This window comes from Bos taurus, chromosome 4 (assembly GCF_002263795.3).
Source record: "Bos taurus isolate L1 Dominette 01449 registration number 42190680 breed Hereford chromosome 4, ARS-UCD2.0, whole genome shotgun sequence".
Taxonomy (NCBI): domain Eukaryota; kingdom Metazoa; phylum Chordata; class Mammalia; order Artiodactyla; family Bovidae; genus Bos; species Bos taurus.
In genome coordinates this window covers 106,788,520-106,804,693 of record NC_037331.1, presented here as the reverse complement: position 1 = coordinate 106,804,693, position 16,174 = coordinate 106,788,520, and the positions used below count along the sequence as shown (strand labels likewise).

At 54.8% G+C, this 16,174-nt stretch overlaps 1 protein-coding gene across 4 annotated transcripts; it reads left to right on the top strand.

Moving 5' to 3' along the window:
• The first annotated feature begins 379 nt into the window (after window positions 1–379).
• Window positions 380–15,829, top strand: EPHA1 (EPH receptor A1). 4 transcript variants are annotated; one of them, XM_005205859.5, is made up of 19 exons: window positions 385–507; window positions 1,515–1,582; window positions 6,239–6,520; window positions 7,475–7,880; window positions 8,118–8,273; window positions 8,596–8,940; window positions 9,068–9,195; window positions 9,442–9,592; window positions 10,050–10,146; window positions 10,365–10,432; window positions 10,619–10,714; window positions 11,224–11,349; window positions 12,216–12,401; window positions 12,569–12,630; window positions 12,755–12,961; window positions 13,132–13,281; window positions 13,537–13,730; window positions 15,255–15,410; window positions 15,494–15,828. In XM_005205859.5, the coding sequence occupies exons 1-19, from the start codon at window positions 420–422 to the stop codon at window positions 15,570–15,572; spliced, it is 3,045 nt and encodes a 1,014-aa protein (XP_005205916.1). In that variant the 5' UTR covers window positions 385–419; the 3' UTR covers window positions 15,573–15,828. The 4 variants fall into 4 exon arrangements, with proteins under 4 accessions (NP_001137567.1, XP_005205916.1, XP_005205915.1 ...); XM_005205858.5 differs by having other exon boundaries at window positions 9,065–9,195; NM_001144095.1 differs by lacking the exon at window positions 10,619–10,714 and having other exon boundaries at window positions 380–507; window positions 15,494–15,829.
• Window positions 15,830–16,174: the final 345 nt, after the last annotated feature.

Sequence of the window (16,174 nt, the reverse complement as noted above, 5' to 3'; positions counted from 1 at the left end):
CGCGTCTCTTTACCCTGCTTTCCCCCTGCCGGTGTCTATTACAGCGCTGGGCCCTGAAGAAAGAGAGAAGGGAGGGGACACCAGGCTGTAGTTAGGCCAAAGGCCGGTTGGAGACAGGGATGGGTTTAGGGTCCAAAGGAGCACGGAGCCAAGTCGATTCCCAATCCCACCCACTAGGCGGCGCCCGCAGTCTCGTTCCGGTCAAGGCGCCTCCGGTTTTTTTGAAGTTTATGGCCTGTTTTACAAGTTTCCTTCCTGCCCTCCTGTCCCTTTAAGAAGGTGATCCAGGTGAGGCCGGGACTCCGCCCCGGGCGCTGGCCCCGCCCCCTCCCCGCCCCGGCCCGGCCGGCCCGGCTAGCCCAGTTCTCGCGACCTGGCCCCGCCATCCGGTCCGCGGTCCCAGGTCCCGGCCCAGCGCCATGGAGCGGCGCTGGCCCCTGGGGCTCGGGCTGCTGCTGCTGCTGCTGCTCTGCGCCCCGCTGCCCCCGGGGGCGCGCGCCGAGGAAGGTACAGACCCCCGCCCCGCCCCGCCCCGCCCCACCCCCTCCTCCCCTGGGAGCCGGCATTCCAGAGAGGCCCTCTCCTCGCAGCCCCTCTCCAGCGCTCTCGTTTTGCCCGGCTGCCAGGCGATCGACTGGCCAGGCCAGTCTTTGGCCTTTAACCCCAAACAGCTGCTTTCCCGGGTCACTCACCCCTTTCCCTGCTGGCCAGCAGTTTGCTCCTGGGTGGGGTTGGGGTGGAGAGTGAGTTTCTGCTGGAAGCAGCCTCCCATCCCAGCAATCTTGGGGACTCTCCATTCCCAAGCAGTCCCAGCCTCAGGCTCCCAACCCAGAGATCTGAACCTTTGGAAGTCGGAGGTGGAAGTGCCCTTATGCCATCTTAAGCCCGGGGACAGAGGGACCTGCAGCTGGGGGTGGGTTAGGTGCAGGGGCTCCTGGCTGCAGAGGTCAAGCCTTTCCTGTGGACACTTGCATGCTCTGTGATCCTGCTATCCCCGCTTCCCAGACTCTTGGCTGTGCCTGTACCCCCACTCCACCACCTCAATGACGGGCAGGCCAGGCCCTTTGCCAGGGGAAGGCAGCCTCCCCACCCAGGATGCCCCTCCAGAGTCCCCTGTCCACATCCTACCCACTCAACGACCCCCAGCAGCCAAGCTCCTCTCTTGTCCACCGGCCCCTCCATTTCTACACCTGATGGTCCCTACCGAGTGAGAGGCTGCTCAGTGTCTCTGGGACTGCTCTTCCTGCCGTTGACTTTGGCCAAAGGTTCAGCCCTCCAACCCTTGCCCCACTCTGCCTTTCTCCCTTCACACTCGGGAGGAAGACAGTCTAAGCCCTGGAGCTCTTCTTCAATCCTCCTTCCGGGGAGGTTTTCATCCCCTAAACCTCAGGAACTCACAGCTGTGAGGGTACAGGATGCTGAAGCCTCAGGGCTACGGGCCCAGGAGGAGGAATGTGAGTTGCACGTGTGGGGCCTCCCCCAGAGATGACAGCCCCCTTTCTCTCCACCTTCAGTCACTCTAATGGATACTAGCATGGCACAGGAAGAGCTGGGCTGGCTCCTGGATCCCCCAGAGGATGGGGTGAGTGTCAGGGGGCATCTGGGGTGGCTCAAGGCTGAATGGTGAGGTGGGTGGAGGAGCAGAGAAAAGAGCTGGAAAAACTGGAAGTGTCTCCTCCGGGAGGGTGAGGGGAGGGGAGGTGAGTCAGAGCCTCCTGAATGGGACTGGGGGGGTCAGGCTTCACCCCATGGGGAAAGCTTCAATGCCTGGCTCCTCCTCCCCCTGCCCCAGCGAGGAAGGGCTCAATACTTGGGAGGACTTGGAGGAAGATGAGAGTGACAGCCCCTAGGAAGAGAATGGACCATCCCTGGGATGGTTGGGGGCTGAGACCCAAACACAGAAGAGTGTCTTCAATCTGGGGTCCATCCATCCCAGTGGAGTTGCGCAGATAGGTTTCAGGGGGTCAGGGGCCCCCATCAAAGAGTATGCAGAGTTAGGTAGCTGTATGTGGACTTTTTTTTTTTTCTGGAAAAGGAGAGCCAGAGTTTTCATCACCTTCTTCAAAGCATCTTTGACTCTCCCAAAGTTAAAAGCTGCCCCATTAGAGAGCCCTTGGCCCTTCCGTTCTCCCCAGCCCAGGCACACCATGCATTCTAAGCCCCTTCCTTGTTGGAAGACAAGTGAACAGGGGGAGGATCCTGTGAGTTCCAGAGCCGAGCTGCCACTCAGCGGAGCTGGGCCTGGGACCACAGGAGTCTCCGCAAGCGCCACAGCCTCCAGGACTCTGGCCTCAGGCCTCTTCCTCTGAACCTGGACTCTGTTCTCTGGGTGTCCCCTCTTCTTTCCTACGGCAGTAGGAATCCAGCCTCCATTTCTGGCGCTGGGGTTACTTGGTTTCTTTCCCTCTGGGTCGCAGGGTCCTGGCTGTACTCTGGGCTCTCCCGTGGAGTGGCCTGTAATTAGAATTAATAGACTAAATCATAAGGTATCCTACAGGAGGGGCTGCTCAGAAAATCCTGGAGTAGGCCAGTTCTAATAGGTGCCGCATCTCATAAACCAGCTCATCGCTCCACAGTGAGGGCTGCAGGTCCATCCGCAGGCTGCCATGGGCTGCCCCCGCTACTCCCCACCCAAATGTCTCCCCTAACTGGGCTGGAGTGGAAGCAAGGCCCCTTTTGCAGCTCAGGCTAAACAGCTTTGTACTAGGAAGGCAAGAAGACAGCAGCAGGCACATTTCCACTGTCTGCTGCGTCCCTTCCATCCTTCCCCGTCTTTTCAAAACACACACACACATTCAGATTCAGCCTCCCCAGAACAGACCTATGTAGCAGCCAGCAACCAGAGTGATAAGTGAAAGGATCCTTGCTGTGGATCCCGGGCAGCTGCTTCTCCCACATCTGTCACTGCTGGAACCAGGGGAAGCGAGTTACAGCTGGGAACATCTGCTTCTCCTGGCTCCAGCTGCAGCCCTGGCGGTCTGGCTAATGAGCTGTGCGTTAGCCACCCCACCACCTTTCCACCTGACCTCCACCCTAAGCCTTCCACTACGGCTTCCCCATCACAGCTCCCTAAGAACAGGCCCTCGCTGCCTTCCGTCGCTGTAGCTGGGACACCGCTTGTTCTATCTTTGAACCCCCTACCCTGATACAAAAATACGTGCCTCACAGTGACGTATACTTCTGTGCCTGCCCCACACCACCCCGAATTTTTAAGTTCATGGTGCTTTTCCTCGCCTTTTCTAACACTGCAAGCAGTGATTAAAACCCTCGGGAAAGTGAGCTTGCCATGGGCCTCAGTCTCTTCTTTATACAATAAGGGGGTTGCAGGCAAAATATCACTGAAATATTTTATAGAATTTGAGTGCTTCTTAAAAATTCATCTAGCAGAGAATATGCTTAAGAACGGCTGAGAATTCTTTTGAAAAAGAAGAATAATGAAATAGGAAACTTGTCCTACCAGATATCAGAACATACTATACATCAGTTATAATTAAAACATTTGGTATTGCACAAGAATATTCAGGTCAACGCAACAGAATAGAAAGTCCCCAAACAAACCTGCATACTTGAGATTTTAGTCTGTGATAACATTGGAATTGCAAATCAATGTGCAAGGTATAGCCTAGTTGATAAATTGACAATTCAGTGTCCATAATTTCTTTTTTAAAGGAAGAAAGTAAAGTTACATCTTCACACTATGTGCTCAGTCACTCAGTGCCCGACTCTTTGCTGCCCCATGGACTGTAGCCTGCCAGGCTCCTCTGTCCATAGAATTTTCCAGGCAAGAATACTGGAGTGGGTTGCCATTCCCTTCTCCAGAGGATCTTCCCAACCCAGGGATCGAACCCATGTCTCCTGCATCTCCTGCATTGGCAGGTGGGTTCTTTACCATAGCCCTACCTGGGAAGCCCACTGTACACAAAAAAATTAATTCTAAGAAGCTTAAATCTAAACCTAAAAACCAAACCTATAAGAATGTTAGAAATATAGATCTTTATAATTTGGGATGGGAGAGCTTCCCAAGCAAAATATTTACATAACACAAAAAAAGGAAAGAAGAAAAAATGTTATTATGTAAACATTTTAAAAGACATCATTAGCAAAATTAAATGGTAAGATGGAGAAAATATATGAAATATACATTTCAAACAAATGAATAATATCTGTAATGCAAAAAAAAAAAAAACTTATCCAAATGAATACTGAAAGGATTCAAAAGATGACAGTAGAATATTGGGCAAAGTTATAAAAACATAACTGCATAAAAATACCCATAGACAGTGAACAAAAGAAAAATGCCACAACCTCCTCCCCCAAAGAAGGTAAATTAAAATGGCCAGAAGCTGTTTTGTCCATAGGATTGGCCAAGAGTAAAAAGCTCATTAATGTCCAGTGTTAATGAAGTTTTGAGAAAATGTACCTCCTGCACTGTGGACATTGATAAAGCCCCTGTGAAGGACAATTGGCAATATATTCTTACAGGATTTATAATGTACTTGCCCTGTAATATAGCAGTTCTACAGAATCATATACATCTAAACATGTTTACTTACAATTTTTTTTAAAAAGCTAGAAGTTACCTAAATATCCAACAATAGGTAAATAATTATATAAATTATGGTGCATCCATACAATGAGATACTATTTTATGAATTGCTGAAAAGAATTAGGTAGATCTATAAACTGTTGTCGGAGAAGGCAATGGCACCCCACTCCAGTACTCTTGCCTGGAAAATCCCATGGGTGGAGGAGCCTGGTGGGCTGCAGTCCATGGGGTTGCTAAGAGTCAGCACGACTGAGCAACTTCACTTTCACTTTTCACTTTCATGCATTGGAGAAGGAAATGGCAACCCACTCCAGTGTTCTTGCCTGGAGAATCCCAGGGACGGGGGAGCCTGGTGGGCTGCCGTCTATGGGGTCGCACAGAGTCGGACACGACTGAAGCGACTTAGCAGCAGCAGCAGCAGCATACACTGTTGTGGACATCTTTCAAAGACTATTTGTTAAAAGCAAAAAGTATGTTATAAAATGAGATGTATGTGTTCAATAAAACTTACATGAAAACCATGCACGTGAGAAAACATTCAAGTATTTCTCTAGAAGCTCTGAAAATTATCTGGGAAGCTTTATTCCAAGTTGTTAAGAATGGGTGGATGCACGAGAAGAATTTCACTTTTTATTTTATGTAGGTTTTTATTCTTTGGCTTTTTGTAATAAGCACATAGAAACATGATGATTAAGAGCATAAACTCTGGAGCCTAGAATCCCTGGGTGCACCTCCCAGCTCCTCCTCTTAATAGCTGATGCCTTGAGCAAGTAAGTCCTTTCACCTAACTATTACTCAGCTTCTTCATCCAAAATGCATAGAATAGTGACTGGCCCATGATAAGCACTCTATTAGTGCTGGCCATCATTATTATCACTAAGATTAAACATTTTTTTTAATGTTGAAAGAGTGAAGGAAGGTGAACCGGATGATGTCTAGGAGTCCAACCAGCTCTTTGCATTGTTGATTTTGATAGTGGCCTTAACTGGAAGGAACATTGGAGAGGGTGAGATTCCCTCATATAGAAGAGTTCTATGCTTGCTCTTGCCCTCCGAAAGTCAGGAGCCTTCACGTCATACGTAGTCTCCCCTCCTCTGAACAAATAGGCAGAAAGATTCTGTGAATGAGCTTTTGCTACCAAAATCTGCCTTTGGGGTATCTGACAGCTTTGCTGAAGAAATAGGTGAAAATGGTGCTCATACTCTTAGAGTTGGAGTGGGCTCACTGAAGGGGCCAGGACTGGCTGGCCAGGATTGTTAAGCAGGTGTTGTCTTGCACACGTGCTAAGCCCCTTCAGTCATGTCTGACTCTTTTCAACCCTTTGGACCATAGTCCGCCAGGCTCTTCTGTCCATGGGATTTTCCAAGCAAGAATACTGGAGTGGTTGTCAGGAGATCTTCCTGACCCAGGAATCGAACCTGCATCTCTTGCATCTCCTGCATTGGCAGGCGAGTTCTTTACCACTGGCACCACCTGGGAAGCCTGTTGTCTCGCTTATGCTATATCCAAATAAGTCCCCAGTCTTAAGCAGTTACCTTACTATCCGGGTGCTTGGGGGTTGAGAGAAAGCAGGACAAGAAGTGTGAACCTGTGGAGCTCTGACACCAGCTTCCTCGCCTCCACTCTAGAAAGTGAGTATCTGGGGAGTTGGTAATGATGACTTGGAGGCTGACTCTGATTTTCCTCTCACAGTGGAGTGAGGTGCAGCAGATACTGAACGGGACACCCCTGTACATGTACCAGGACTGCCCTGTGCAAGAAGGCAGAGACACTGACCACTGGCTTCGCACCAATTGGATCTACCGGGGAGAGGAGGCCTCTCGCGTCCACTTGGAGTTGCAGTTTACCGTGCGGGACTGCAAGAGTTTCCCCGGGGAAGGAGGGCCTTTGGGCTGCAAGGAGACCTTCAACCTCCTGTACATGGAGAGTGACCAGGACGTGGGCATTCAGCTCCGGCGGCCCCTGTTCCAGAAGGTGCTCCTGCCCCTCGTGGCCGTTTCAGCCCTGATGCTCATCCTTGCCCCGCTCCGTTCCATGACCCTGCTCTGCTCAGAGAGAGAGAAGGTGGCAAAAACAGGAAGAGGGTGTAGGTGTGGAATAACAAAAAAGAATATGGGACTAGAAATCAGAAGGGCTGGATTCGAGTACCTTTTCAGCTGTGTCCCGACACAGGGAGTGTCACTTAACCTCTCTGAGCTTTTCCTTGTCTTGAAGTGGTGATAAAAATATTTTATTATTATTAATGAGTGCCAGCCTCATCTATTTTAGAGGCCTTTATGAGCATCCATTGAGATAAGAGCATGGCATGGTGGGGGCAGGAGAGAGGTATTTGGACTTTTTACATCGGTGCTCACCACAGCTGTGTGTGACACACTCACGAGTATACCTAGAGTTGTGTAAGAAGACCACACTCTCTAATCTTTTCCCTTTCTTTCCTACCCAAGAAAACATACTGGAATGCGAAAGAAAAGGGAGCATATTATTACAGGATGTACTCTCATTTTTTTCCCAAGGAGCAGCTGTTGTAAAGTTGGTTATTAGTAATAAATGAACGATGACACACTTTATAACTGATCACCTCATTGCCACTGAGGTTGGGAACACCTGTGAATAGTGGGAAGTAGCAGAGCTGTAGCGTCCTAAAGCCTGTGTTCCCATCCCAGCCCTACCAGGTGGTAGCTGGGTGATTTTATCCAGCTTTCTTCTACTTCTCTTGGCTTTAATTTCTTCATCTGTCACATGGGGAGGTGATCCATTCCACCTTGCAGGATTAATGCATATAAAAATGCTTGGTTCAGTAGCTGCCACATAATCAGCCCTCCGCTGACGGCTGTATAAATTGTGAAGTGTCAAGCAAGCAGTCGCTTCTGTGATGTGGGAATGAAGCACGACTTTGCCTTGTTCCCTCATGCCCTACCTCCTTCCCAGGTAACCACGGTGGCCGCCGACCAGAGCTTCACCATCCGAGACCTTGCATCCAGAGCCGTGAAGATGAACGTGGAACGCTGCTCCTTGGGCCGCCTGACCCGCCGAGGCCTCTACCTCGCTTTCCACAACCCGGGTGCCTGCGTGGCCCTGGTGTCCGTCCGGGTCTTCTACCAGCGCTGCCCTGAGACTGTGCATGGCTTGGCCCGATTCCCCAATACTCTGCCTGGACCTGGGGGGTTGGCCGAAGTGGCAGGGACCTGCCTGCCCCATGCGCACATCAGCCCTGGCCCCTCGGGTGCACCTCGCATGCACTGCAGCCCCGATGGCGAGTGGTTGGTACCGGTGGGGCGGTGCCACTGTGAGCCTGGGTATGAGGAGGGCAGCAGCGATGTTGAGGAATGCCTTGGTAAGAAGACTTGAGGACGTGAGGAGAACCTGCAGGGGCCCCTTGTGGGAGGGACTCCCGGGTGCCAAGGGCTGGAGGGAAGCCGACGCTCCATCTCAGTTGACTTTTACACTGAGTGTCCAAAGGCCCTAGGGAGACACGTGCCGGGGTGTTTCTAGCACAAAGGATTGGAGGGAGGGATATGATTCTGCCTGTAAAATGCTGGACAATCTTGCCTCTGTGGTGTTTTCTCTCCAGCCTGCCCGAGCGGCTCCTATCGGAGTGATGTGGACGCACCCCAGTGTCTCAGGTGCCCCCAACATAGCACAGCCGAGGCTGAAGGGGCCACAGAGTGTGCCTGCGAGAGTGAGCACTACCGAGCTCCTGGGGAGGGCCCCCATGCTGCGTGCACACGTGAGTCGGGGCCAGGGCCTGGCGGTCTGTGGGGGGGTGCAGGACTGTGGCTGAGCCTGTGTTGGAGTCAGAACTTTCCAGAGCCTATAAGATACTGGGGACCATCCAGGGTGCCAGCCACTTAATGCCCTCAGCCCGCACCCCTGCTCTCCTAGAAGAGCACAGAGATGCAGTTAAGCTACCTTTTCCTCACTAGGAATCAAATCTCTTGGCAGGACCTTCGGAGGACTTCGAGAATCAGGGTGTTGGGAGGAAGCTGGGAGCCAGCAACTTGGGGAGAGAGCAACGCTGGCCCCTACTGATAGCCTGTCTTTTCCCACAGGTCCCCCCTCAATCCCCCGAAATCTGAGCTTCTCCGTTTCAGGGACTCAGCTCTCCCTGCGCTGGGAGCCCCCAGCAGACCTGGGGGAACGTGAAGATGTTACATACAATGTGGAGTGTTCTCAGTGTCAGGGAGCAGCCCTGGACGGGGGGCCCTGCCAGCCCTGCGGGGCAGGTGTGCGCTTCTCTGCAGGCCCTAGCGGGCTGACCGCATGCTCCGTGCGTGTGGACGGCCTCGATCCCCACGCCAACTACACCTTCAACGTGGAAGCCCAGAATGGAGTGTCGGGGTTGGGTGCCTCCAGGCCCGCCAGCGCCTCACTCAGCATCAACATGGGGTCTGCAGGTGAGGGGCTTGGGGGCCAGCAAGGCCTGGAGAAGATGGGGGGTGGGGGAGCATAGGACCATGGGGACAAGTTGATGGGTGAGAAGCCAGCAGAAGCTACTTAAGTGATTTCCTCCCTCTGAAGCAGAGTCCCTGTCAGGCTTGTCCCTGAGACTGGTGAAGAAGGCACCACGGCAGCTGGAGCTGACCTGGGCGGGGTCCCGGCCCCGCAGCCCCGGGGGGAACCTCAGCTACGAGCTGCACGTGTTGAACCAGGTGAGAAGGCGACTAAACATCTCCAGTGTCCGTGCCTGGACGCACCTGACATTTCCTAGCCTGGGGTGCAGGATGGGAAAGGACGGCCCACAGTGACCTGTGTGGCTGTCTCAGGACAGAACCCCATCAAGAGCCCTGCCCTGACCATTCCCCAGCCTCCCCTCCCACATGTTCCCAGGACTGCCCATCTCCTCCACCAGGTCTGGTATGGCACAGCCCAGATAACATGAGCCCCCCCATCCGCAGGACGAAGAGCGGTACCAGATGGTTCTAGAGCCCAGGGTCCTGCTGACGGAACTGCAGCCCGACACCACGTACATCGTCAGAGTCCGCATGGTGACCCCTCTGGGACCCGGCCCCTTCTCCGCTGACCACGAGTTTCGGACCAGCCCACCAGGTCAGTGGGTTACTCTGTGTTCTGTCCCAGGCACACACGCACCTGTCATCCCCCTGAGGCTTCTCAGACCCTGTTCTGGTTAGTGACCTCCTTCCTGTATACACATACACACACACACGCACACACACAGACACACGCGCACGCACACACAGAAGCTTCCTGGGTGGACAGCTCCATACAGACTCACACCGCACCTCCTTCTCAGACATACATCCTAATGCCATATACTGCCAGCCGGCATCCGGTCCAGTCTCCTAACCTCTCAGGTCAGGGTCCACTGGCTGGCAGCCCAAGCTGATGGTCCCTGGATGGGGCCCTTCCCACAGGCTTTCTCATCCACACCTGCACCCATCTCCCTGGTTGGGGGACACATACCCCCCTGCATGTGCCCCTTTAGCCTCCATCATCCCTGGGGGCCCTAAGCACCCCCAGACTTCTTCACCCCATGTGCCTGCAGTTTCCAGGGTCCTGACTGGAGGCGAGATCGTGGCCATCATCTTCGGGCTGCTGCTGGGTGTAGCTCTGCTGCTCGGGATGCTGCTCTTCCGTTCCAGGTGTTTCTCCTGTGCCCTCAACCCCGCTGCCCACCCTGGGTCCCCCGTGCCCGAGCAGAAGCTCCTGAATGCAGTCCCAACAGCCTTCCCACCCACTAGTCCCAGAACTCCTGAGTCCCCCCAACCCCCTGTTGTTTCTGAGGAGAGCTCAGCTGAAGAGCATTTGGGCCCCTGAGGTGGTCCTAGGTCCCTGAAGACCCTGGTCCCCACCCCGACAGGAGAGCTCAGCGGCGGCGGCACCAGAGGCAGCAGAGGCAGCGAGATCGCGTCGCTGATGGAGACCGAGGTGAGCCGGGAGCACCTGTGTGCACACGTTTGTGTGCGCATGCGTGTTGGGAGGTGCCCCTAGGACGGGACCCAGGGACCCAGATTTGCTAGCGCAGCTCTGGGGGCACGAGTGGGCTCTCCTGTCTCCGGGGCTGTGGTGTTTCGCTCCTTAATTAACTTTGGTTAATTAATTCTGTACTAATAGTCCCCCAGAGGCTCTGTGCAATTACCTGTGAGCTGTCGGAGCTACCGTACGGAAATGTCCAGGCTCTGGGCCGCCTTCCTTGCCCTGCCTGGCCAGGTCTGTGGGCTGAGGCTGGGAGGGAGGAAAAGGCTCCTTCCAGGCATGTGGTCTTCCTGCTGGTCACCTCGTTAGGTGCCCCACCAAAAGGGGAGTCTGGGGCCCATCCAGGTCACGGGGCAGAAGCCAGGCTTGTCTGGGAATGTGAATGAGCTGTGAGTGACTGGAGCAGGGTGGTGAGTTGCAGGGAGGAGGGAGGCAAGGACTTAGGGTCAAGGAGCCTCAGGAAGATTGGGTCACTCGAGGCCGTGAACACATTTCGGGTCTGGCTTCCTGCCTGCTGCTCTGGGCCCTGGGAGGTGAGGACACACGAGCTTTGCATACAGACACAGGAGGAGTGACTGGGCTATGGAGGCTTCATTGCTGAGGGAGGAGACTATCTTTCACTTCAGCCAGGACAGGGCTCCTCAGGGGTCAGAAGAGCCAGGACTCTGGGGTCTGCTGGCCCTCCTGAACCAGTACTCCTGAGCCCCTGGAGTTGGGCTGAGTCCACCCTGTTCTGCCTGCAGAGGACAAGCTGTGGCTGAAGCCTTACGTCGACCTCCAGGCGTATGAAGACCCTGCCCAGGGAGCCCTGGACTTCACCCAGGAGCTCGACCCGGCCTGGCTGGTCGTGGACACCGTCATAGGGGAAGGTGAGCCCTGTGGTCCCCTCTATGTGGCAGTGCAGAGCTGCCAGCAGGCCCCTTCCTTCCGGCCCTTCCCTACGGAGCCCAGCTGGCCTCTCCTCTGGCCCAGGAGCTCCCAGATGAGTTTCCTCCCCATTGTACCCTGTGTCCTGAAACCACTGTGTTCACGTTGTAACCCCCTTATCAGGTGTCCTGGAGCAGCCCCCACCTCCTGCACCATCTGTCTCTGTGATTGTGGAATTTCTGATAAAGAGCATTTGACACATCATCTCTGTCAAGAGAGAGGGTCACTGTGCCCCGGCTCAGGCTCTTCTCAGAGGGTTCCCAAATGTGGGAGGTATTCGGGGCCTCCCGCATTCCACCCCACTGGGGGCCCAGTGTCCTTGGGCTGCCCTGATCCCTTGGGTCACCAGGGGAAATGGATCTGAACAGAGAACAAAGCTCGGCAGTGTCTTGGCTGATTGTGTGGCCAAGCTGGCCGAGTTGTGACCGGAGGAGCTTGCGGAAGAGAGGCGGCAGTGGTCAGCCTCCCCGGTCACCTGTGTACTGACCCTGACCAGCCTGCCCTTCGTGAACACAGTCCAGCCCCACCGCACGGTCCCCCCTTGCCCAGTGTCTCCTGAGCACCGGAACTGTGCTAGGTGGGGAGGCAGTGCTCAGTAGTTTACAGAGCTGCCCTCCTGTTCCAGGCTGCCGGCCCCCCGGCCCTGGGAAGTACAGCCAAGCCTTGACTCGGGGAGGAGGGTACACCATGTTTCTGATCCTCTGGGCCAGAGAAGATAAGGGAACTGGAGGACTGGGGAGGTCGCTGCCTGTTCCCCTTGGGAGCCTGACAGTGTATCTGGCCGTGACCCTGTTTTCTTGCCACCCAGGAGAGTTTGGGGAAGTGTATCGGGGGTCCCTGAGACTTCCCAGCCAGGATGGCAAGATTGTGGCTATTAAGACCTTGAAAGATACATCTCCGGAAGGCCAGTGGTGGAACTTCCTTCGCGAGGCGACTATCATGGGCCAGTTCAACCACCCGCACATTCTGCACCTGGAGGGCGTGGTCACAAAGAGTATGAGGGGTGGGGTCCAAGAGGGCTGCAGGGGCCCGGGCGGGGGTAGGAGAGGAGGGCTGAGGCCACTGGAAGTGGAGGGAGGCTGTGCTCTCAGAGGCAGGAAGCCTGGTTCTGGGTGCAGAAGGGGTGGAGGCTGCTGGGGTGATGTGTGCTTTGTGTCTCAGGAAAACCCATCATGATCATCACGGAGTTTATGGAGAATGGAGCCTTGGATGCCTTCCTAAGGGTGAGGAGGGTACAGGACCAGCTGGGAAAGGGGACTGGCCACAGAGCCCCGCCTGGGCATGGACCCCGATTCTGGGAAGAGGAGACCAGGCTCAGCCCCTGACTTTGCCCACTCCCTGCTGCAGGAGCGGGAGGACCAGCTAGTGCCTGGGCAGCTGGTGGCCATGCTGCAGGGCATAGCATCCGGCATGAACTACCTCAGTGACCACAATTATGTCCACCGGGACCTGGCCGCCAGGAACATCTTGGTGAGTCAGAACCTGTGCTGCAAGGTGTCTGACTTTGGCCTGACCCGCCTCCTGGACAACTTTGATGGCACCTATGAAACCCAGGTTAGAGCTTTATATGCCTATCACATACACATTCACACCCACAACTACACGCTATACATATAGCAGTCAGTACATACAGAACACAAGAGGCATGGTCATGGGGACACAGTAGCTTCCCATGCCCTTCGGTACTGAGACTCCTCAGCTTTCTGCCCCACGTGCCCCGTTAGGGAGGGAAGATCCCCATCCGTTGGACAGCCCCAGAAGCCATCGCCCACCGGATCTTCACTACGGCCAGCGACGTGTGGAGCTTTGGGATCGTGATGTGGGAGGTGCTCAGCTTCGGGGACAAGCCCTATGGAGACATGAGCAATCAGGAGGTGAGCCTGGTGTTTCTCACACCTCCCGTCCCCTCCCCAAATCCTCCATGGCCCTTTCCTGCAAATACCCTGATTTCTTCTTTCTGACCCTTTATCTGCATTCCTGTCCTCTCTGGTCCCCTTCACCTCATGCCCTGTTGTCTTGACCATGCCTACCCTGGTCAGAGGGTTCAGAGGCTCTGTGGCAATGATCTTGTGTGCACAGAGGTATTCCTCCTGGGCTGTCAGGCTAGCTTCCTACCCTCCTCGCTGTAGGTAATGAAGAGCATTGAGGATGGGTACCGGCTGCCCCCGCCCGTGGACTGCCCTGCCCCCCTCTATGAACTCATGAAGAACTGCTGGGCCTACGACCGTGTCCGCCGGCCCACCTTCCATCGCCTGAAGGCACAGCTGGAGCATCTGCATGCCAACCCCCACTCCCTGCGAACCATTGCCAACTTTGATCCCAGGTAACCAAGCTGGGTGGGGAGGGCAGGTCTGGGAGAATGGAAACAGCCACATGCACCAAGCGCTGGGCCCGTGGAGCTCCCAAGAGTCAGGCATAGAGGCAGGATTCCAGTCTGCACTTTTGAGAAGAGTCTGCTCTGATGGAGGAGGTGCAGTGTCTCAGCCATGATAGCTCTGGTTTGATGGAGGCTTCCCTGGTGGCTCAGGTGGCAAAGAATCTGCCTGCCAATGCAGGAGACCTGGGTTCGATCCCTGGGTTGGGGGTATCCCATGGAGGAGGGCATGGCAACCCACTCCAGTATTCTTGCCTGGAGAATCCCCATGGACAGAGGAGCCTGGTGGGCTACAGTCCACAGGGTTGCAGAGTCCGACATGACTGAGTGACTAAGGACAGCACAGGAAGCAAGCACACTGAGATAGAGAGTATATGCTAGGGGCTGCCAACCTGCTACCTGCTCCAGGGGCCTTGGTCCCTGAGAATGGGGAAAGGAAGACAGAGAAACCGACAAGAGCCAGCGGGGGGATGCGTGTCCTGACTGAGAGAGGCAACCTTGTGGGGTCTGGGAAGGCTCCCAGGTCATGCAGACAGCAAGGGTTGGGAAGCTGACGGTGTGCCAGTTGCAAATAATGCAGGGTGCAGAGAAGTTTGGACTTGATCCTGACCAATTTTTTTTTTAAACTGTCCACGGGAGGGACATGGTCAGAAATGCATTTCACCGAAAACAGTGCCAGAATACAGAGAATCGACTGGTTGAGGGGGTGAGTTGGGAGAGACGGGCATGGCTTCAAATGCTTTATCGGGTAAAGCAACTCTGGTGTGCTGGCCTCTGTATCAGACCGCCATATATAACCTTGTTTCTGGGAGAAAACGTGCTCCCAGTTCCAACTTTTGAAACTATCTTTTTGGAGCACAACTCCCTCGTGCACTGGAGACCGCATGTGCTAATCTTTCTGGAATGTTGGATATTTTTCCCCCAGCAGATTTACTTTGCTAATGGTTTTTGGCCCCGGCTGGCTTCAGAACAGGAACACTCATTGTATTGTGGGGTCAGAATGCAAGAATAACAGCCACGGTTGGAGGTGGCAAGCTGGGGGCTGCTCCCAGAACTCCCAGGGGCCACCCTGAGAAAAGGCGAGGCCACATCCATCTTCCGGGGCCTCTGTTCTCCTCCTCCTGCTTCCTCTCAACAAGGATACTTGATCCTCGCATCTTAACAGGCCCCCATCAGTTGCCCAGAGCTGGCCACTGCATTGCCTGCGGGCCGGTGGTCCCTTGTCTGGACCTCCAAAACTGCCTCTTGTCCCCAGGTCTGTCAGTGCCGCACGACTGTCAGCCTGCCCTGTGGCTGTTGCCAGGCAACAGGCCAGGAAATGGGTTCAGAGACAATGGCCGGGCTAACCCACAAAGTCCTGTGTCAGACGCCTGGCTTGCACCGGCAGCACAGGCACGGAGGCTGAGCCCCAGTTTCAGAAAAGCCCTGCATCTCCCATTGTGTGAGACTAAGGGGTCCCCCCGACGCCCACAGGGTGACCCTTCGCCTGCCCAGCTTGAGCGGCTCCGACGGGATCCCCTACCGAAGTGTGGCCGAGTGGCTGGAGTCCATCCGAATGAAGCGCTACATCCTGCACTTCCGCTCCGCCGGGCTGGACACCATGGAGTGCGTGCTGGACCTGACAGCCGAGTGAGGACCCTGGGGGCCTGGGCAGGGCAGGGCTGCTGGGGATCAAGCCCTGGCACTCACCCAGCCCCTCTCCTTGCCCACAGGGACCTGGTGCAGATGGGGATCACGCTCCCGGGCCACCAGAAGCGCATTCTTTACAGTATTCAGGGCTTCAAGGACTGAGCCTTCCCCTCCCCGACCCTGTCCTCAGGGAGCAACGATGGGCCCCAAGTCCCTCGACCTGCCAGACACAGGACGTTGGTGCTGCTCCTGCTTGCTTCCCGAGGAACTGCCTCTGAAGCTCTCTGAAGTCTCTTTGTTTTAAAAAGGGAGGTTGGGTAGAAGTACAAAAGTGAATTGTGGGAGTTGGGGGAGGGCTTAATATATATTATATACATATACATATATATTTTTGTTAATAAACAGAAACTTCACCCCAGGTTTTTGTGTGTGTGTGTTTTTTAATCCCTCTGTCTCCTCCATCTGGGGCTTCCCAGGTGGCTCAGTGGTAAAGAATCCACCTGTCAACGCAGGGGACGTGGGTTCAACCCCTGGATCTGGGAGATTCCCCCTGGAGGAGGGCATGGCAACCCGCTCCAGTGTTCTTGCCTGGAGAATCCCATGGACAGAGGAGCCTGGTGGGCTGCAGTCCATGGGCTCACAAAGAGTCAGACACAACTTAGCAACTCAGATGGTAAAGAGTCTGCCTGCAATGAGGGAGACCTGGGTTCGATCCCTGGAGAAGGAAATGGCTACCCACTCCAGTCTTCTTGCCTGGGAAATTC